General features: G+C 38.7%; 1 protein-coding gene across 4 annotated transcripts in view; it reads left to right on the top strand.

The window, feature by feature from the left end:
• The window catches only part of USP6NL (USP6 N-terminal like), a 103,989-nt gene that overhangs the window by 44,561 nt on the left and 35,771 nt on the right, over positions 1-23,657 (top strand). For 3 of the 4 annotated variants that reach the window (XM_072349760.1, XM_072349770.1, XM_072349746.1), the window contains 2 exons: positions 7,285-7,358; positions 8,414-8,496. In XM_072349760.1, coding sequence (XP_072205861.1) covers positions 7,285-7,358; positions 8,414-8,496 — 157 coding nt within the window. Of the gene's footprint in view, positions 1-684; positions 1,053-7,284; positions 7,359-8,413; positions 8,497-23,657 lie in introns of those variants that run through there. The other variant, XM_072349751.1, reaches the window with a different exon arrangement.

The following is a 23,657-nucleotide window of genomic DNA, read 5'->3' as shown; positions in this document are numbered from 1 at the left end:
TATACATTGATAAGTTTCCCCTGAACCTTCTCTAGCCGGAAGAGTCCCAATGACTGTCAGATTTACAGCAGTCTGGGATGCCACGCATCTTTCAAGCCAGGTTTGGCACAGTGCATGCTTCTGACTTGTTAGAGTTAAGAAGTTAAATGAGTAGTTTTGAGCTGGTCCTGGCTGAATCATTTCATAGCAGGTAGCATTCTGCATGAAAAGAGCTTTTGTGTGAGGCCTAGGCACTGTGCAGGAAAACAGCTTGGTATGTGTGCCCTTGCATATTTGATATGGAGATTTGTTTTTCAAGTGTTGGGGGTGCTGACTGCTGTCCAGAAAGCAGATGAATTCCAACAATATTAAATCTTAGGTTTGTACTACTTTCATCCAGGAAAGCATTCTTATCACCTCCTAACATCCTAAGTATTTCAAGTCCCTGAGTTATCTTTAACAATAAAGTTCTAAATAATAATCATAAAAAAAAAGTATTTTCCATCCTGTAACCAAGAAATACCCAACCAGTTACAGAAACATAACCTGTATTTTAACAAGGTTTTATTTCATGGTATCTCAAGTACTAAGCCAGAAGCAGATACTTGAAGCCCCATTTCCAGTAAGTTCTTTAATTGAGATGCTTTTCATGCAGCTCCTTGGCAAATACCAGTATGAATTCTTACCCCAGACCATAACAGTGATGTGCACAGGATCAGCGTCCTGTGAGGCTGTTTGTTCAAATCCTCTTGTTTATTATTAGCTGGGCTGTAGGCTGCAATGGATACCAGTGCTATGTTGCCTGCATGACACTTCTTGCTAACAAATAGCATCTTTGTTTGAGTATCTGCAGTTCGTGAAGCTGTAAGGGAGCCATGCCTTGAAAAACAGCGAGCTGATGCCAAATAGCTCAGTTACATGCAGCAATTGCTCCAAGCGGAGGAGGAGAACTTTCCCCTTTTACTTTCAGATGCAGCGGTTTAGAATGTGATCTAGAAATAAATAGATTTACTTCATGAGGACTAAAAGTGAGTTTTACAAGGACTGGGCAGAAAACCTTGATCTACAGAATGGTAAAAATATCATTTTATTTTATGTACTGAACTTTTACTCTCTGAAGATACCATGCACTAATTTCCTTCTCTTTAATTTCTGTATAGTGACAACTTTGAAATACCCAGTATGATTAAGTTATGAGGTTATGCTTAATGGTGGAAGAAACATAACTTGCTTAATTACTGGTGGCATTTTCTTCATGAGAAGCTATTTCTATGTAAAAGGCATAGTGTTTTCTAACTATTTAACTCTTCTTTCACTTCCTAAAAATAACATGCATGGGAAGAGAAATAAAGTATTACAAATGTTTATTTTGTTTCCTGCAAAGTAGAATATCTGATATGTGTGTAGATATTTACCACATTTTTCTTCCTTTTAAATGTCGTCTACCCACAACAAAATACTATTAAGCATACATCATGGGTCATGGCTTTTCCTTCATTGTTTGTGAGAAAGGACTCGAAGGAAAATAAACAGCATTGCTATGAAAGGGACTTTCTGATATGACCAGAGACTTAAGACAGAACTTTTGCTTGTTGCTCTGATATGTGCCTTGAATGTGTAGATGCGCAGCAGCTGTTGGTAGTGCCTGTAGAGAGGAATTTGTGCCAGTGCAGCTCTTCATGCAGTGGAATGTGCACTGTGCAAACAAGCAAGAATTTGAGTGAAGCAACGGAAAACAAATGATTGTGTTCCAAGTCTTTGGGGGGTTTTAGATTGCTCTGCAGTTGAGGAGGCAGGGGGGTGGGTCAGACAGCAAAGCAGGGAGAAATCTTTTCAGAATAAGGGATAAGGTTGCACAGGGCAGTAGCAGTATGCTAACCCACATCCCCACAGCAAGGGGCTTTACTTAAGTTCATGGTACATATAACTTATGCTGCAGATGCATAAGCACTGTAACATAGCTTGTTATCTCCCCATTCCTTTGAGATGTGTGAAGCTTTCTGTGGTACTCATGTGCTGCCTTGATGAAGAAGCTGTGCTCGGTGGTTTTTACCTTTCCTTGTAACTAACTGTGCATTTTTAGACTAAGAGAGAAATTTATCTTGTGAGGTAGAGCCACCCAAACTTCATCCACAGTAAGTTTGGCTCAGTGGCTTGTAAATGGTTCCACACATGGCCACCCATGTCTGAGAGCACCATCCAAATGCTTCTTGAAGTCCCTCAGGTCTTCTTGCTGTCTCACAGAGTAGAGCTCAGCGCTGCCCTCTGCTCCCTGTGAGGAGCTGCAGCCGCCATGAGGCCTCCATCAGCTCCGCTGCTCTGCTCTGTGCAAACCCAGGGAGCTCAGCTTTAAGGCTCTGCACTGCCTGTAGGTGACATGTCTGGCAACTAACGTTTCTCCCTGTGGAACAAAAGGGAGCGGAATATTACGGTTTTTACTTTGCCTTTTGCATCTTATTATTAGTTCATTTTCCTGCAAGTTCACTACACTTGACTTAATTCCTTAGGATTGAAAGAATGTGGAATTCAGGAAAAATAAACACTTCTGTATGGGATACTTAGAATTGTAGCTGCTTAGTAGAACAGATTGTTTCTAGTTAATTTTTAATAAAAGTTTGTTTAAGAAGCCTGCTTGTTGCCAACTTGGGAGCTTATTTTAATTTAATATTTTTCAGATTTTGTACCAACAGACTGAAGCTCAGACAAGGGTTTTGAAATTCGGAAGAACCTCTGAAAATATGGGGTTTTATTTTCAATGTGACTGTGATGCACACCACCTGATAGTGAGCAGCGGGATAACATCTGTAACTCATCTGTAAATTTCTTGCTTCTAAGTAGTGCTGGCATCTCCAGATGACCGATTTCCCTTATCAGAAGATAAATACAGAAGACAAATTAGGACTGTGTGCTTGCAGTAGGTAGGGCTAGCGTGGTTTTTTTGCCTTTGCCACTTACATTTTTTACATACCATCACATCTTTCTGTTCCCAAAGAGACTGTTTTCTATTCTTGAACAACTGGTGAGGTAAGGAGATGCTCTTATTAGAGTGACAAAAGAGCAAAGCTTGTATGTAGTGCTTCTTTCTCACGTTGTGGGGCTGATGATGGTGCACAGATGTCTGATTTGTCAGATCTGATCTGTTATGACTTTAAAATTAGTGAATGGCAAAATGAGGCCAAATCTTACCCCAAACTCAAGTATCCTTTAAATCCATCTGTTTATTGGTCATCCCAGCAGTGCTGAAAAGTAACATCACCTGATCCTTTTTAAGATCGTCGTAGGCTGAAGTTTTCTGTTCAAATTTCTGCCTGTAGCAATTCTTGAAGTGCTTTGCGTGCTGCCTTTCCAAATGTCTAACCTTGTAATATTTGTAAAATATAGGAAACAGATCAGTGTGACAGTGATGAGGAGAAAATACTCTGATGGGGAAAGCTACATGTATCAGGCCAGCTGTCCACAGTGCTTTGTTCCTGGCCTCTCTTTCTATGATTCACCTCTTTTGCATGCTAGCTGCATGACGCTGCTGCTAGCATTACACTTCCTATATCCTATTATGCTTTCCAGTTATATTAGGGAATTGCATGCTCTGATTAAGCTGCCATTGGTAGTTTCTATCATCCTTGATTATGCTATGTTTTCAGTTGCTGATATTTCCTCAGTTTTTAGTCAAAATCAGTTTTCTGTACTGCCTACCCAAATCATATGCTAGTATCAGCCTCACCTGAGACTAGACTGTAGTCTTTGCTATATCATGTGCTGTTGACCAGCTGTAAAAGCTAATTTGAACTAGGAAAAGTAATCAGTTTAGTTTCCGAACTTTAACTACTTTCATTGAAGTAAGGCTTTAACGTCCCTTCCAACCTGAACGATCCCAAGATTCTGTGTATTTTTCTGCCAAGGAGGATATTCCTGCAGAATTCATTCCCGTATTTAGCTTTTACTTCATCAGGAATCAGTGTGTAGTTTCTAACTTGATGTTATTTAAATAATTCTTCTTGCAAGAAAAAATAGGATCTGTTTATTTCTTGAAATATAACCTCTTGTCCCTGTTTCAAGCTGTTCTCTGAGTTCTCAGCGTGAATGGATTAACGTGATGTTCGAGTATGTCAGTGCAGCTAGAAGGTTAAGATGTTTCTGGCAGGAATTGAAGAGGATTACTTTAAAGGCAGTGAATATGATAATTTCCACACTACATGTAATTGAATTGTCATGAGACGCTGAACGTGTCAAACAGCTATATGTGTTACTTAGGTGGAGAACAGGAAGGTAAGCCGCAGAGATATTTTCAGCATAAATCTAGACCCCATTTCTGGCGCAAATACAGTTTTAATCATATATTTAATCTTGGTTTCAACTTCTGTTGTTTAAACCATTTGTGTTGTGGAAGAGCTCTGCTTCGCCAGTAATCACCTGCATCTGCAATAATCATTTTGTTGCATTCCATTAATGAAAAAATACCATGGCCCCAGCTACTTGTTTTGCTATTCTCTTACTCGAATCAGATCTCATCTCTCTTTTACTGGGAAACAAGTGATAGAAGTATTTCCCCATTTCTCAAGGCCAAGCAGTAATCATAATTTAAATAGGCTTTCCCCATGAGACCATGACAAGAAGTAAGGATTAGGGCAGCTCAACTTTAGAATTCGCTCAGCAAGTATATATTAGTATACATTTACTTTTAAAAACTCATAATTGGTTTTCTCTAAAGAATTAATGTAAGCAGACGTTTGTTTGTGTCTTACAAAAGAAAATACAGTTTCGTTTTGGTTATGATTCCTTTAGCTTCTCGCTTTGGAAGTAATGCCTGGCTTCATGTGCTACTTTGTCAGTGTAGATTAGTGGCTTAAGTGTTGGTGCTGGCAGTTTGGTAAGCATAGTGTGTCAACGAATAAAGGATTAACAAATGGATTGGTGTAATTGTGTCAGGAATATATACTTCTTAGTTGTGCTCAGGGTAGCATGGAGTTCTGTTTGCGTCCTTGTGTGGTGATGTTGCTGGGGAGGACATTCCAGAAGGGGATTTTTGCTGGCTGTTAGACAGCTAGATGGGGTAATGGCCCATGGTAACTATAGAATTGTCAGACAAAACCAAGCATGAAACCAAACTGCTTCATTTCTTGCTGTCTTATTTAAGCTTGGGAATGAATGAAGGTGGATCCAGCACTGTGAGGAGCAGCAGGAACATCACTGTGCTCAGACAGCTCTAGGGACTGACAACATGAAATGAAGCAACTCAGTTATCGCCTTACAGGGAGGAAATTACTTATCAGTGATGTGGCATAGAGATGCATAGCTTCAAAATGTAGCAGATGCGGTTCTTAAATTTTAAATGCTTACATAAATAAATGCATGCTGGTTCTGGTGTACTTTGGGGAAAAAAATGACAAAGCCAGATGTCCTCGCTAATAAATAGGAGCAGTGTGATTGGGAAATGATAGTGACAAGCAGAGGGGAGCTAGAATGAGGAGAGCAAAGTGTGGAGCATGTATTTATGATATCCGGTAGTTAAAGAAGCAGTCAGACATTTCAGTAAGGGAAATTTGGGACAAGCTTAATTGCTGCCCATGCACTGGGGCTTGTGTCTGCGATTGGGGCATGCTGTGGTTCTGTTTGCATTCCTCTAAAGAAACTTCAAGGGGAAACACGTAGAGAATGTGCTCAGTCACTTCACTAGCAGGCAACTTTGAAGGCCACTGAGGAACAACTTAAATATGTAGGTGACTCCTTTGAACAAATAAGCCTGCTAAAAAATCTTTTACGGGCTTAACATTGTCATGACTCATTCATATCACCTCCAGTTTTGCCCCTTAAAATTTGGAATATTGAAGTGCAGTATGTTCTTGCCTGGAAGGACAATTGTGTTCTGGGCTGTATTTAAAAAGGGGTGGCCAGCAGGGAGAGGGAGGTGATTTTCCCCCTGTGCTCAGCTCTTGTGAGGCCCCATCTGCAGTACTAGGACAGCCAGCACAGGAAGGACGTGAGACTCTTAGAGTGGGTTTGGAGGAGGGTCACTGAGGTGGTCAGAGGGCTGGAGAACCTCTCCTATGAGGAAAGGCTGAAGGAATGGGCTTGTTTAGTTTGGAGAAGAGAAGGCTCCAGGGGGAGCCTTTCAGTGCTTGAAGGGAGCATATAAACAGGAGGGTTTTATGAAACAGGCTATATGATTATAAAAATTATTTATTAAAATAATTTTATTAAAACTATTATTAAAAATTATTATTATAAACAGGCTATTATGAGAATGGATAGTGATAGGACAAGGGGGAATGGTTTTAAACTGAGACGGGGAGGTTTAATTTAGATAGCAGGAAGAAGTTTTTCATGCAGAGGGTGGTGACGCACTGGAACAGGTTGCCCAAGGAGGCTGTGGATGCCCCATCCCTGGAGGCATTGAAGGCCAGGCTGGATGTGGCTCTGGGCAGCCTGGTCTTGTGGTTGGCACCCCTGCACACAGCAGGGGTTGAAACTGGATGATGGTTGTGGTCCTTTTCAACCCAGGCCATTCTGTGATTCTATGATCTTAATTACTTTACCTTTTGTGGTGCCCCTTGCATTCTTAGCCGTGATTGAGAGATTGTTTCTGCTAAGGGAAGAATGCTGAGGAACCGAATTCAGTTACACTTGCAGTCTGCTTTGTGTTTCCCCAGTCATATCAGATTTCTCTGAACTTTAATTCCACCATTACAGTAACCTCTGCTGTACCTGTGGTGTACTGATGCCCACTTTTTTTCTTGCTTACCAACCTTATTGTCATATGCTTATTCTCTCTGGGCCGCACAAGTTGCATGTGTGTTCCTATAGTGACCTCTTTCCCTGTTTTATAAGAAGTACGTCTCAGCAATTTATAAGATAAAGTCATGCTGTATTTCTTGAGAATTCATGGTATTCTCATCTTGCCATATGAATCTTGAAACACTCTGGTTTTCAAACAGCAGTGTATGTTTGGGTTTTCTTCAACTAGATAAATGCTTCTGGAGTTGACAACTGGGAGCTTTTACTACTCTCTCCAGTCTTTCAGTTAGTGAGTTGTGGGGTATTTTTTCCTTTTTAAATAAATTTAATTGCTTTTTTAATAGAAAGGAGGGAACATTCTGAACTCAGAGTTTGTTATTGTCCAATCATTGTATTTTACTCTGATCAGTATTCAGGAGGTGTACCACGATCATATTTTGTTTTGATACAATTGTTTTGGCATTTCTCCATACGAATAATTGCTCTGAAGTCAAGATTATTTCTAAGTACTTATCTGCAGTTTTTTGCTCACAAGGGAGAGAATCTGAACAGCTTTATTATAATCCTCCACAGGCGCAGATGCCGAGCAGGATGCTGCTGTCAAACTTGCCCAAGAACGAGCAGAGATAGTTGCCAAGTATGACAGAGTAAGTGAATTTAATAATAATGTAAAGACATATTATAATTAGTTTTAGTAATATTTCTGTTTTAAAAATGAATCATGGTTTCCCACTAGCTTTTGTTTATTCTGTTAAAATACCCTCTGTACGACTGATCTCGTGATTTTGGGATGCTCTGGCCTGTGGGTGGGTTAAATTCTCCCTCCACAGGGATATTCTAGATAACCAACTCAATTTTCAGGCGCATGGCAAGTTGCATTGGGGCTACTTTAAGGTAGTGTAATGCTTTTAGATGTAATGAAAGCACTGTGTTTGAGTTTGCTGAGTACATCTATAGGATAAGAGGAACTCTTACTGTGCTCTTTATGTATCTTTAATTCTTTTTATGGTAATAGCAACACATCATTACAGAAAACTTAATAGATAAGTGAATTGCTTTGTTTGTCAAATTGTGACGAGGAACTAAAGAAATATCCCAGGCATAACCTTTTTCTTAAACCGCTTGTCATGTAAAAGCCTGATGCACCACGTGTCTGGAATGCCTGCACCATGTTCATATATTCCAGTAATGCTCGTGGGCTTTGTAAGTGTCCTTGGAGAGCTGTGCCATAGACTTCTTTGTACAGTGGATGAAAGATTTTAATGCTAGACTTAGTGTAATGTCCTGCACAGTGTGTACTTAGAGTAGCTTTATTTTTTTGACGTGGAAACTATGTGTATATGACTTTTATTCTGAGTGCTGGCCTCTCTTCATGCTCAGCAACCTGTATATAGTTTGTATCAGAAGAGTGAGTATTTTGGTAGGAGCAGGAGCAAGGAAAAGGAATGAATGCATACAGCAGTGTCAGAGAGAGGTTTTCTGTGATGAAAATACTGGTCCCAGCAGCTGATAGAGCTGTGCTACTTTCCTATTCTTGGTTGGTCAGTTTAGTACTAGTGTTCTTCTCCTACTGCTCTAGCTTACTACCCAAGTGTCCCAAACATTATGGCTAAATCCTGTCTTTCTGTGTCTTAGTTTATTGTATCATGGAACTTAATTTGGCTCTCTTTTTTTTCTTTTATTTTTTCCCCCTTCCTAATAGGGACGGGATGGTGCACAGATTGAACCATGGGAAGATGCTGACTACCGCCTGTACAAGGTTACAGATAGATTTGGGTTTCTACAGTAAGTAGCTATACTGAAAAGAGAATAAGAGTTTGTTACTGTCTGTGTTCTTTATTGTAATGCCTGTTTGGTGAAAGTGTTTGTTACACCTTTTTGCAATTTTTCTGGAAACTTTGCGCAGATTTTTTGCTGTGAGATCTTTTCACTGTGCTTTTCAGTTCCAATTTTAGCTTTCTTAGTTCTGTAATGTGATCCTGTTTGGGGACTGAAATGTTTTTTTTTTAATTATTTGGGGATTAAAATTGATTATCCGTTTAGATATTTTAAGCTCAATTAAATTGCAGATCAAGGTTGTTTTTAAGTAACCGTGTTACATGCGACCAAACTTTAAATTTTTGGAAGGAAATTTTAGAATTTAATTAATATGTTGACCTTTAATTTTAAAAAGAAGTTAAAGGTTCCATAATAGCTATACATGAATAACTAGATATCCTCAAAGATGAATCTCATTTAACTTCATTTTTTAACTAACCCTACTGAAACCTCATGCTGATTTTGAAGAAACATTGCATCATTAAGAAAAGTGAGAAAACACCACAATCTGGTCCAATTCCCTGCTAATCTCCCTGTGATCTCGCTTTTGGCAAATAAAGATGATAGCATTAAATTGTATTAGAATTTCCATGTCTGGCAAATGGAAAAATCCAATGAACAGAAACTGAACTCAAATGGATTTGCCACTGCTGGTAATATCCAGCCGAGAGTCTTTGCTATTCTTGGCATTTGGCATTCATTTGAGTATATGAAGTGCAGTGAGGCTCTCCAGTGAAAGCAGAGATGAGTATAAAACTTAATTTCTAACTAAACATTTTTGTACAGTTTGGTGTATGACTTGCAATGACTTGCAATTGGTAAACCATAGCTCCACTACTACGTATCTGGTACTGTAGCTGTCACTGTAGGCATTCCTAATGTAGACAATGATTTAGAATTAGAAAATCAATCATTAGAATGATTTCTTGTACGCAGTTTAAGAAGTCACTGCTAAGTTCACTACTGACTTCAGTGGGAACAGAGATACCTTCAGATTTCTCAGTGGATTCTTGGCTTAGGTAGCGACTCCTGAAACTTCCCTGTTACTTGTACTATAGTATTTCCCTTTCTATAAACAAAGCATGGAAGAGTGTTGTTACTGACTGCTGAAATTGCTACTGCTATTGGTCTCTTTAGGAGTCTTGGATTTTGTGGCTCCACTGTCATATATCTGAGGTGCAGCGATGGACATGCTGCTTAGCAAAATAACATATGGCAATTTCCAGACTGCTTTAAATTAAGACTAACTTTAAACTATTACTCTACCTTTTTATCACACTATGGCCTTTTTTTGTGATTAGACAACCTTAGTCATTAGGCAATGCTTCCTTTCCACTAATATAATAAGTCACTAATATGAAGTCCATGCAGTATTCATATAGCCAGCTTCAAGGGTTGAATTTGGAAGATTTATGATACACAAACACTGCACAATTTAATGATGTATATGGGGATATTCCACCTTCTCACTAATTCTGTGATACTCATGCTTATATGTTGACCTATGTCTCTTTATAAGGCAGATTTCTTCTGAGAGTGCTGTTAAGGGCTGCTTTATTATCTGTAAAGCAAATTCAATGCAAATGACAGTTCTGTTTTCCTGAGAGATAAAATCTCTCCTGATAGGAAAATTACAGTTAGGACGAGCATATCAGATGTCTTTTCAGGGAAAGATGATCTACATTACAGTATAGACTCTGACTATGGTCTGAGTTCACTTGTACTGTAGTACTGATCCTTCATGCTTTTAAAAGATTTTGAAACTAAGCAGCACGAATGCAACACGTACCAAAAGCCTCAAAAATTGCCTCAGTGGTTTTCATCCAAGACTATTCACTGAAACCTTCAAGGTGCCAAACCAGCACTGCAGTGAGCAGTTAGTGAGAGAGTTAAAAATCTGCAGCTGATCGCTTGGTGTGTATTGCCAGCAGTTCCTTACTGAGCTGTCAGGACAGAGAGGATAGTGGAGAAAATAGAGGTGAGATACTTCTTCTAAAAAACAGTTTTGGTCTTGTTTTAGGAATCATTGGTTGTTCTGGTGTCTTCATTTGTGCCTCAAAGTAGGACTCACAGATGAAATCTATGTTGGGCAGTTTTGGTCACTTCTGATGGCCATTGTGGCATTAACGTTTGCAGTCTTCACTTAGCAATCTGCTGTAAAATGTTTATAAATATGCCTTAGGAATGCAGTTTAAATTGTTCTCTGAAGTGCCATTTTTAAATTTATTTTCTTCCACAAATGAGTGTGGAAGTTGTATTTGGCCTTGAATAGTAAAAGGAAATTGGTGTGAATAGGCTATGAAAACAACTGTTAAAAACAAAGAGAACAAAATGGAGTTAATGCCTTGTGAATTCAGGGAACAAGAAACAAAGTACAGTGAAAAGTACAGATACATTATTGTAAGTATGGATTGTTTGAAATTAATAACGGGAAGTTGGATGTGAAGAGAGAGATTTCCAGCAAGCATGCTAAGCTGTGACATAACACTCTAAGGAGCTGAAGGAATCTCTCTTGAGATGCTTAACACCAGACTGTACAAAGCAGAGCGATGGACGGGCATACAGAGATGTGCCATGTTCTGAGTACAGTCTAGCTTTGGAAAGTCACTTGTGAGGATGGCAACTGAGGCACTGACCAAACGGGCTGATGTTTTCTAGGTGTGCTGGTGCCTGAATGCTATGAACTAGGTTGTCTGTTGTATACCCTGACAGCACGTTTGCTTAGCTCTGTATGGTTGAGGATGTATTTGAAAAGATAGTGCCTGTCTTCCAAGGGAAAAAGGCTGTTTCAGAATTCCCCAATGACTTCTATTGTCTGTGAGGGAGTTGAGGTTATGTCCCTTGTCATAGCTGCGACTATACTTCATGTGTGCCATTTCAACCTGGTCAGTAGCTCTTCGTGCACTACAGTGCAGCACTTCCAGTCCTGTTACATTCATCTAAGTTTGAATAGCACAAGAAATGTGAACTAGCATTGGTTCTTTGTTATACTTTTAAATTCAGTCTTAATTGCAGAAGCATTGTTCATCATAGAAATGAATAGAGACTGTTTTCAATCAAGTGCTTATGGTCTTTCTCAGTGTCATCTGGTGTACATGGATTGGTGCCAACTGAAGCTTCATTGTTCAGGTACATCATGTTTGTCTATGGAAACTTGTGTCAGGGAGCTTATCTTAGTCTTGAGAGAACAGACCAGTACATTTCTTCTAGGTGTGATCTGGCTGTTTGTAACCCTAGAAGGACTACTCCAAAAACTACAGCCACAGTCCCCATTCTGTAAATTCTCCTAGACTCCTGATTTCATGTTAACTGTGCCAGAATGCTGAACAGGAGGACTATCGTGAAAAATACCAGTCATTCATAAGAAGAACTTTTTTCCTCCGAGAAGTCTAGCACCAGTGTTTCTATGTGCAGTCTGCCAGTCTTTTGATAAAACTGGATACTCTTGGCTATAAAACTTGTGCTTGAGATTGTATCTGACTGATATTTTGTTCTGTACTTGGGGTTGGAATACAAATCTAGCATACTGTCTCAAGAGACCACCTCAATGCTCAGATAAACCTTAGACTCTAATCTGTGTCTTTTTCAAGAAAGTAGTTTAGAAAAGGGAGAAAATGTCACAGGTGTCTTCACAGGTATTCAGCTGTTTTTGGAAATGGAAAAGATCAGGTGAATCTGGTATTCATAGAAGGTTGTTATACATATATATATACACATACATACATACATATATATATATATGTTTGTCATGGATATGTTGTGGATTTTGGATCAACTGTGTGCCAGAATGTGATTATTTATCTCTAGATTTAGTAGGAAAAAAATAATTGTATATTCTGAGTATGAAGTTAAGGGACCAGAGCTTAGCAATTAAAAGAAAAAAAGATTGAACAGAAAACATAAACAAGACCTCAGCCCCAGGAAGCCAATCTCCAAATACCCTGCACCCAGCAGAAAAAGTAATCCCTTTCTCTATTATCTTATAATCTGGCTAGACATTAAAATAATCTTAGTCTTTTCACTGTGATCTCTTCTGTCACAGAAACATCACCTTACACGTACTTCTTCCATTTGCTTTTTGCAGTCATTGTGAGGGGAATCACTTCAATAAAGAACTGAAAAGAAATTCTTCATGTTTAGAGGTGAATAGCAGACATTCCAGTAATGCTTTGGGATCTAGGATTTCCCCCTCCCTCCTCCTTGAATTCTTCAGGTCATTTCTTACTGCTTTGGGATGCTTAAATTAAGAAGGAGAACTACTGTGGTGTTCATGGGGCAATGGTGAATCCTCTGTCACTCATAAGAACATTATAAATAAATAAGTAAACATCTATTTTTGTGAATGTATTTTCCTATTTACTTTTTGCAAAACTCTCAAACTAGGTAAAATGATGAAATAACTTAATTCCTTTTATTTTATTTCTTGTATTATGTTAAGGTTAATGGTCTTGTGAGCATTGACTAACCGGGGTTTGCAAAATGTCTGAACTTTGTGCTTGCTCTCAAAATAGGAGAGAAGCTGAAAGCAACATATCGCAACTCCAAAGCTCAGCCCCGTGGTTCCTGCAGTAGCTGGTCATGTTTTGAGCCTTTCAGCACCAGGTCAAAAGTCAGAGTAGGGTGAGTGCAGCAGCCTCATGTCTTCCTCGGGTGACATGAAAGATTAAAGTTCCCTCTTTGAGAAAATCCAGAAGAACAGAAAGCATCATCTTTTGTTTATGTCTTTACACAAACACGTCTGTGTGCTTCCAGGTTCTGGGCCCCTTAGTTCTGCTACCTTCAATTTTAGAAGGAATGTTATTCGGTGACATCAGCTCAGGTTGTTCATTTTGGTACCTGTTGGAACAGTTGAGTTCAGTCCTTTGTCAGACCACAATGAAGTAAAAGGTATAATAAAAAAAAAACAACGTGTTTTTAGCAAGCAGTTACAATTTATATTATTCAGTCTTGTATGTATTAGCAGGGCTTGTGTGTATATTCTTTTGATTCTTTTATGTATCTGTCTCTATCTATTACCATTGTCTTTTATCAGGAAGCTCTTAAAGACTCTACACTTCTTTCATTCTTGGCAAGAAAACTGTCATTACTGTGTGGCATTCAGTGCATATACAACTCAAGGCTGCTTTTTACTAAACTAAGTTGGTGAACAAAGATGATGAGTAATATGTCAACTAGCACTGTGGAAAGCATCATAGTAGGTTAGATCTAAGGCACAGATTGGAAATAACAGGAGTAAAAACAGTTTTATCACTATAGATTTTCAGGAATCTTTTTCTTTTTGTCGTTCATTGGTCCTGTTACTCTTCTGATAATGAGCTTTGAAAAGCATAAGCTGTCACAACACAAAAGAAAGTGAATTATTTTAAAGGCTCTTCCTTTAACCCACACAATACAAGTTATTGTAAGATATTCGCAGATTAATTTGCATTGATAACTGTCTTAGACCATAAAACCTGTTAATATTCATTGTTTCTGTAACGTGATTGATTTAGGTTAGGCAGGTTTTTATCTTCCTGACTCTTCACTAAATAGAAGTTGAGGATGTCTGTGTGGCCTGATCAATGCTGCAGGGATCCTTATAGTGATGTAGGGTAGATTTGAGGTTTATTCTGCTTAGTACATTTTTTCCTAGCAAAGGATAACGAGTACAATAAAAGCCTTAATGGTAGAAAAAATACACTTCTTTTTCTTCCCCCTTTGATCATAAAGCCCTCTTAATAGTTTGAGACAGGTTCTTGTGCTACTTTTGCAGTAGCTCCACAGTGGCTTTCATGGAATTGTACCAATTTACAGCAGCTGAAAATCTGACTCATACTTTTATTCTTTGTCCCGTGGGTCCAGTAAAGCTTTGAGCTGACTTTCCAAAGAGTGTGCTAATGCTGGAAATGTGCGTCTGGCAGCACAATAATCTCAAATAGCGGAATTCATTCTTTCTTTCACTAAGATTATGTAGCTTACCTGCTCTTTTCCATCAGACTCTGTTCTTCAATTGCACCGCGTTTTTATTAGCTCTGCAGTGCATTTCTATGGCGTGCTGCAAAATGGAGGTGGTGGAGCAAAGAAATGAAGAGCTGAATGAAGAACTCTGAGCAACTCCATTAAATGTCTCCAAATGAAGCAATTGATATTTTGTTGTTGTTGCTGTTACTGTTGTTTTTCTCCCTAACTTTTCAAGAGGGAGTAATAGAATGAGCAACAAGTTAATATGTCTTTCAATTCCTTGGCCATTTATACAGAGCTTCACTGGAAAATAATACTGTGTCTCTAAAATATTCTCCATGCATTCCTTAATAGCTGTTACGGTGTGTTTGTAGAACTTCATGTTCCAGAACAACTCTCAGTTATGCAGCAGACCCTGCTGATTGAGTAGGTACACAGGTGAAGTGTCTTCAGATAAGGGGTTTAAGGCCAGGTCACCAGATATTCTCAGCAGCAAAAATAGAGTTACTGAGATGCCAGAACGTTCTGGGAAATAGAAATCAGAGAAGCATGGTGCCTGTAATTGGCAATAATGAAATAAGTAGTCAAGAAGAAGAGATTTTTTTATATCATTTTAATTTTAGTTAGCATAAAGCTTAACCAGATTGTACTGAGGTTGTTAGGAAGGTTAGAAAAGCACTGTTCCTAGTGACACGCAGCCGGTATCCTTAAATCTCTAGGCACAGTTAGTACTGCCAAACTCATCAATTAATGCAGTGGTGCACTAGGAAAGCAATGAAATATTTATTCTTAGCATTTCAATTATAAACGTAAATGTTCTTTTGTTTTACATGCCGTGGTCACTCATCAGGGACTTGCTGTTGTTCTCCCCTCCTTCCTTCTCAGTAACTGAGCTGGGCTCAGACTCACCTTTGTCAGGGCAGTGGCTGCACCCCTCCCTCTGCTGGGAAGGAGCTGTGATGGATTCAGCCTCTCCATTGCCAAAGACAAATTGCTATGAAAAAGCTAAAATAAAAACATTCAAGTCTCAAATGTTAAAGTTACATTTCTGCTGATTTCTGTTGAACAGAAGAATATACCTCATTTTGTCCGTAACATTTCTCCATAGTAAATCTTTATAGACTACATGAAAACTCTGTTATAGTCTTGCATTGAGTACAATGGATTCTGCTCTAATATGTGCTCCATTTCCCTGGACTGGTTTTGCTCTGGAATATTCATTGCTAATCAAGATGTTGAGGACTTGCTGTTTAAATCATCTTCTTCCCCTTTTGCTCTGATGTACAGTGAGGACTTTTTATTTATTTAAGGAAAGAAATGGAGTTTTATTGGGTTTGGTAACTGAGATTCAGAATGCTTTTTTTAGGTTAATATTCCTAGCATTAGGCAAAACCAATACATTTTTTCCCTTGCTTTCTTTCACAGGGAGCTCCTTCTAAAATAATACATCAGTGGTGTTTCTGTATGATGACTGGCTTGAAAACGCGACAGCATTTTCAAATAGATATATAATAGCTATTATATATAATTGTTAACATATTAATAGTTATCTATTATATATAGTAGTTAACATTAATGAGGAAATTTTACAGATTTTGGATACTTGGTACCATTCATCAGTTGTGGAACACCTGATAAGTTGAAGTGGATCTTTACATGCTATACAGCTGCAGAGCGATGGGGCTGTGTCAGAGACCTGACTAAGTCAATGTTACTTAAACAGAACTGGCAGCAGAGCAGCACGCTGAGCTTACAGCTCTGTAAGAGAGATGATGGACTTGATCTCCAGTGTCCATTCACAGTTGCATCGTGACCTTTTTTTTATGCTATTGATGCATTTGGAATCATTTCTGAAAGTTCAGTGTGTGTATGGCATTGCGCAGAAATGGTCGTCTTCAGTCAGTGCCATGTTTTGCAATATCATGGTCAAAAGCATTGCTTTAAGATGAGTTGTGGTTTCTATGAAGAACTCTTCAATGCTTTTGCTGGTCACTTTTTCTCATGCTTTTTTTTTTTAAAGGCTGAATCTTTTTTTGTCTGATGAAAATTTCTTCCTATGAAGAAAGGTTGAGGAAACTGAGCTTGGTTAGTTTGGAGAAGAGAAGGCTCCAGGGAGTGGAGCCTTCCAGTACTTGAAGGGAGCTTATAAATAGGAGGGTCCATGGCTGTTACGAGAGTGGATAGTGATAGGACAAGGGGGAATGGTTTTAAACTGAGACAGGGGAGGTTTAGTTTAGATAGTAGGAAGAAGTTTTTCCCACAGAGGGTGGTGATGCACTGGAACAGGTTGCCCAAGGAGGTTGTGGATGCCCCATCCCTGGAGGCATTGAAGGCCAGGCTGGATGTGGCTCTGGGCAGCCTGGTCTGGTGGTTGGTACCCCTGCACATAGCAGGGGGGTTGAAACTGGATGATCGTTGTGGTCCTTTTCAACCCAGGCCATTCTATGATTTTATCATTTATTCAAAAGTTGTTCCATAAAAATGTATAGAACTGACCTAGGAGGGGTGTGGGGAAAGTGGACTTTCTCTCCCAGGTGATCATTTGTGAGCCTCACAGAGAAGCAGTCAACTACCTGTAACTGGAACAGCACTGAAGCTCTTAACTATTGGATTGGCATTTCTTGACCCAAAAGGAGAATTTCTGTGCATCTTTCTCAGTCATATTTTTGGAGTCTAATTTGAGCTTCCACTGGAAAATGGACAACTTTGCCTATGCCCTCATTCTTTGTGATTGCAATAGCATTTTAATATGTTTGTGTTTAGAAGTTACCGCTAAGTTCTCGTATGCTTTTGGACTGTTATTTTCTGTCCCTTTACAAAAGGTTCATCTTAGTGAATGTGTTTTGTTGTTGTTTTTGCTTTTTCAAGAAAGTTTGAAAAGTTGCGTATTTTTTTCTTTCTGTTATCAAGATGGCAATCTGCTGTGTGGTTTGCTGCTTTGCATGTAGGTTATTTGCAAGGAAATAAGGAATGTTTATTTACTTTTCAGCTTTTTGAGCAGTGTGGATTTTTTCCCCCCCTCAAACTGTATCACAAACGTGCTCATTATTTCTGTTTATTCTTAAGACTTGGAGTTGAAATTAGAAGTTTAAATCCTTGCCTTGAATTGAGTTAGTGCAGGCTGTCACTTCCACAATTCTCTGCAGATGCAGAAGGGAGTGAAGTGAATGCAACCTGGCAGATATAATTGCAAACACGAAAGAAAGCTGAAGGATTAATCTGCCATCTATGTACAAACAGTGTGGTTTTGTTAACAGCTTCTGTTTTCTGATTCCAGTAAAAGATCACCCACTGTATATTGGGAATTCATTAGCTACTTGTTTTTATGAGAAGGGGAGTAAGATAGCAGAATTGAAAAAAAACAACAACACACCTCTTTGAATATGGTAATATGGGATTTAATTTATATAATACATTATAAAGTTGTATGCATTGGTTTTAAGCTATTGCTTAAGCTCTAAAACATAAGTGTTTAGCCACAGTCATTATCACCATACTTATCTCCCCCTATATTTAGCATTTATTAAAGGAAGCAGGGAATAGCCTGAGCGTGCTTCACTGACAGTGATTATTAAGAATGCTGCAGGGAGGTCTGGGTGACAGGTTGTTGGGCTTTATAAAGTGCAGAGGTGCTGCTAATCTTGACCCAAGTGGCAAAGCCACCAACATGGAATTTTAAACTGCAGAAGATTATCATACAGGAGAAGCAAGTGCAGGTACATAAAGCAATAAACTTCAACAACTGCCGGAAGACTACCATCGTATTTAATTTATAGGAATGTACTTTGCTTCGCATGTGAATTTTAGCTCAGATGAGGCTGCTAAAATGTAAACCCTGTGCAATTATTAATACGTAATTTAAGTGAGCTATACAATAACTGCCCTTTAAGCAGTACTTAGAAGCAATCTGCATGTATATGCTTAAAGGGAAAATGAGTTTATGTGTTTGTGTATTGAGTGCAGTTCAGAAGCAAGGCAGAGAAATTCTTTTTTTTTCATCAGTCTTTAAACTTCTTTAGTGTTGTAAAGTGGCTTTAGCTTTCAGTCTATTCTTAAAGGATCCTTGGAATGTGATTGAGAAGACTTTTCTGACCTCAGTGTTTGTGTGTGTTTAATTAAGATGACATCAGAGATCACTACAGATACTGCTATACTCAATTATGTGGATTATGGATTTCATCAAAGGTCTTCTGATCCCAAACCAGGAAAACTTTAAGCTTACATGTAGAACTTTTGCTGATGGTACAGGGATGTATTCTGCGTATGGCAGTGGGATTGCAGGTACCTTTTTTTGTTATAAGTTGATCAATTTTTTTCTTTTATATTGGCAACAAAAACTTTGTAGTGAATTCATCCCAAGCAGAAAGCTGCTTTTAAAGTCACCACTTTAAGATTTCATTGAATTTGATATATCTGATCTTTTATCTCTGGGAGTCTGCGGTACTGCAGACTTGTGGATAGGGGCTACATATTCATGGCATTGCGCTGTGTGTATTGGCAGCAGCATCAACAGGATCCACAGCTAACAATTGTATCAAGAATCTGGTCACGAAATCACATCTGAGCCAACCTTTTGCCAGCACGGAATTATTTCTTGCAGCATATTTCTTGATAATTATATTGTAGAATATCACACTGGCTTACTCTGTATATTCATTAATTGCCTTGGCTTGCTTATGAATTTTAACATAACTTCTGAAATCTGGTTTTTAATCTGCTGTAGTCACCACCCCCATACTATGCAAAGGTTATTTCCTGAAATTCGGTGGATGATAAAAGTAGCAGAGCTCCAATTATTTTGGTAGACACACAGTCAAAACTGGAAGTAATATAAATAAAATATCTAATGGAAGGAAAAAGGAAGGGATCCACAGAGTTTCATCTATGGAAAATTCATTATTTAGTTTAAAACACGGCTTGCTTTTTCTTTAATATTCTCAGAAGATTTTTCTGCATGTTGTTGGTTTGAAGATTATACTGTTACCTCTCATTTCCATCTCAGGGTTGGAAGATTAAATCAGTTGTTTGAAATCAGAATTTATCTGAAAATTTACTTGTTAGGACCAAAAGATCTGAATTCAGCGCTGTCTGAATTGTGCTTTAGTTTTGTGCTTTAAGGAGTAGAATGATTAAATCCTGCATCTAAAGAAAGGTGTAAAATTGAAATATTGTTTGATGTGGACTTATAATGGTTGATTTTTTTCTTAAGCTGACTTCAGAAAACAGTTTGCTTTGTAGCCCATTTTGTGGCAGTAATTTCATGCAGACAGGCAAATAATCAGTCTAAGTAACAATGTTATGTATCTGTTGATTCTCACCGACTTACGTATGTTCCCTAATATAAGACTGTGAAACACAGGTAACCTATATTTTGATGTAGATACAATAGATATAATATATGACACAAGGCAGTAATGTGGAAATGATACATATAAATGCAGAATGAGGTTGCATTCTATTGCAATGCACTGTTTTCTGTATTCAAAATCTCATTTATTGCTTTGGCAGTTTTATGTGCACTGTATTGGAAGCTGAAGGAGAGGCAGACCTAAGAGAACAGCTAGTCAGAATCCATTTCCCAGCACGAAGAGTCTAATTTTTGTCTAATACTAAATGCTCCTACAACTCACTCTTGACTAATTATAACATTCTAATAACTGTTCATGCTTGGGCAGATTTACTTTTTCCTAATACATTTGAGTTCTGAAATGTTGTGGCAATTTGTAAACCAACAATTTGAGTTATGAATTATACAGCAAAATTCTTCCATTTATACTCAGGCCTTTCTTAACAACTGATTTCTTACCTTTCTCCTTGCTATTCAAAAGTATCACAGAGTAAATTTATTGTTTTCACTTCTGTACTTCACTAATCATAGAATTATATGATCATTAAATTTGGAAAAGTTCACTAAGATCATCCTGTCCAACCATCAACCCATCCCCACCATGCCCACTAACCTTGCACATTGGTGCCACATCTACATGGTTCTTGAATGCCTTCAGGGACTCCAACACATCCCTGGGCATCCCGTGCCAATGCCACACCATTCTTTCTGAGATGAAATTGTCACTGTCTCTGGAGGTGTTCAGGAAGGGGGTAGATGTGGCCTTGAGGGACATGGTTCTGTGCTGGGGATGGGTTGATGGTTGGACTATATGATCTTAGTGGTCTTTTTCCAACTTTAATGATTTTATGATTATTACACAATTCTGTAGCTATAGAAATAACAAGCAAGGCTATCATCAATATGCTGCTGGGATAATTGAGCAAGCCAGTTAGGTATCTGCTTCCCAGCACAAAGGAGCCTTCTTCCTTCATTACTCAGTGCATCCAGTGATGCATTTTGTTTGTACATCAGTGGTTACTCACAAAATTGGCAGAGAACGTGTCCTTAATAAATTGTGTCTTGTCCACTCCTTTGTGAGGAAAATGAAATTTGACTAAGCTTTCACGTGATGGGTTTCCATGCCAGATTAGAAGATGTGAAGATAATCTGTCAAGTGGTACCAGTTCAGCTGTGCCTTGTGGGAGCTTGTGGAGCTACAGAGCCATCAGCCTCGCTGTCTTACGTGCTGCTGACAGCACTGGGAAAGAAAAAGTCTCTTGTGTGTGGAGCCAAGTGCTTGTGAGATCTCTTGCAGGGCCACAAAGAATGCAGTAACTGTGTGCTCCCCATGCTGTGACAGTGAGGCTGACACTTCTGTGGGAGATGGAGCAGAATAGAGTAGCTCAGTTTGAAGGGACCTCAAGGGACCGAATCCAAGTGCAAGTGCATGCAGCTGAGGAGACTGCTCAGAAATTTGCTGTGGGGAGAGAAGAAGGGATTGCTAAAGAACCAAACATTTAACATTTGAAAGGCTTAGTAATCTTTGTAGTTAAAAACAAACCAATAAAAAGCTGAAGCAGATTTGCAAATGGATTTTATTTTTCTTCCTTTTTGCTAATTATTATTATTATTTTTCAAGGAATTTTTAGAAGGTCTTTGGTAAATGCAGGGCTTACATTCAGTTTGTTACTTTAATCATTTGGCAGCATAGCCAATAATATCCATCGCTTATAAATTTGGATAGTAATGAATAAAGGCTTCGCCTAGTGTGTCAGACACTGAAACTTTCATGGGATTTTATTAGGTTATGATGTTATTCGTAAAGAAAACTTTCAGATACTTGGAAAGTGCTTCTGAATGAACTGATTATGCTTTTAGCAGTACTGCTCCAAAGATGGGCTCTCCTGGCTATTAAATTAGTTCTTAAAGTGTGTGCTTCAAGCTTAGACTTGGGGGCGGTGAGGGGATGTCTCCAAAAGGGTGTTGATTGGAGCAGGATTTTCCATTAGACGAAGTAATTCCAATGTAATTTAATGATTCAGACAAAACTTCTGCTTTTCAAATGGCATCTTTGAAGTCTTTAAACAAAATAAATGAGATGAAATATAAGCATTTTGTATCTTGTGCAAACTGCAGTGACAGAGGAGAGAAGGTAGATTTCATGTTTCTGTTTCCACTACTGTAGTCTTTCCTGGTAAGGATTTATTTTCTTGCACACCTGTGCAGATTTGATACTGGTCTAAACTGGAGGGTCTTGGTGTCCTCATCATAAAGAGCTATGGCGATGTGAGTAGGAATTCTTTAAAAATATTAAGACTTAATAGGAACTGTTCATTTTTTCTTCTGTCTGTGAAGAATTTCACACAACACTAAGTCCCTTTTAAGAAGGATTTTGTGGTGTTATTTATTTATCTGATCTGTAGAACAGAAAAAGGGAACCTTGCTACTTAGATGAGCTGCTGTGTTTTCAGAAGCTGCAAGTGACGCATACAAAGGAAGGAAGTCTCATTTGGCATCAAAGTGGCCCAGTTACTTTTGATACGAAAAACATAAGTTTTCTTTGATAAGAAAAAACGCAAGTTAGAGCCCTCAGAATGGAATTAAAATCAATCTGAAAATGTATCTGTTTAAAGGCTGCTTTTCAAGGGTTCACTTCATAACCTGACTTTTTAGTTGGGCTTAGAAGTGGAAAAACTGTTTTAAAATATTAGCTACCTACTAATAAAAGTCGGTGGTTTTATTTTACTGCTTCCTGTCTGTTAATCACTGAGATATCTATATTTTTTGAAACCTAGAAGGTAAGACTCGCAGATCAAACAATGTCTCTCCACTTTTTACATGGTACTGTAGTAAGGAAGGAGAACTTTTCTCAGGGGTATTTCAGTTGTATGACCAAATAAACATGGAGTGGAGTTAGAAATCCAGCCATTTCCAGAGTGAAGAATCCTAAAGTAAAAACATAGGGTGTGCAGTAGCGTGAAAAATCTTCATTTAAAGAAGCATTAAAACTGCTGTGTGCATTTAAAGAAAGTTTGTTTCGTGTCAGTTGTACAGTACGGGGTGCTTTAACAGGAAGAAAGATTGTTTGTTTTAGTAAAGTCATTTTCTCTTGAAGCTATTCATAGAATCATAGTGTTGTTTGAGGTGGAATGGACTATTAAAGGCCATCTGATCCAACCTCCCTGTGCTGAGCAGGGACACTTGCAGTTAGATCAGATGCTCAGTGCCCCATCCAGCCTGGACCTGAGTTTTCCCAAGGATGAAGCATCCGCCACATCCGTGGGCAACTTGTACCAGTGTCTCATCACTCTCAATGTAGAAGACTTCTTCCTTACATCCAATCTAAATCTCGATCGCTCTTTCACTTTGAAACCATTTCCACTGTCCCGTCAGAGCAGTCACTGCTAAGAGTCTGTCCCCTTCTTTCAGCCCCCCTTTGGATACTGAAAGGCCACTCTCAGGTGTACCCAGAGCCTTCTCTTCTCCAGATTGAACAGCCCCAGCTCTCTCAGCCTGTCCTTATAGGAGAGCTGTTCCATCCCTTAGGTCATTTTTGTGGCCCTCCTCTGTGTGCCTCCAACAGTTCCATGTCTCTCCTGCACTGAGGACTCCAGGTGAAGCCTCACTAGTGCAGAGCAGAGGGGCAGGATCACTTCCCTTGCTCTGCTGGCCATGCTTCTTTTTATTCAGTCTGTTCTGATTTAGAAGGTTTAATATTAAAGTAATTACATTTTCTTACTTACAACGTGAGTTTTATTGTGTCTAAAAAATGAAATCCCAAAGGCTTCTGTATACCATTGTGATAGCGATCTGACGTTGGAAGTTCCTGTTTTACTCCCTACAGCGTATTGCTACTGGA

The sequence above is a fragment of the Excalfactoria chinensis genome, chromosome 1, assembly GCF_039878825.1.
Source record: "Excalfactoria chinensis isolate bCotChi1 chromosome 1, bCotChi1.hap2, whole genome shotgun sequence".
Classification (NCBI taxonomy): domain Eukaryota; kingdom Metazoa; phylum Chordata; class Aves; order Galliformes; family Phasianidae; genus Excalfactoria; species Excalfactoria chinensis.
Note: the sequence above shows the minus strand (reverse complement) of the source record. Positions and strands in the feature narration are given on the sequence as shown.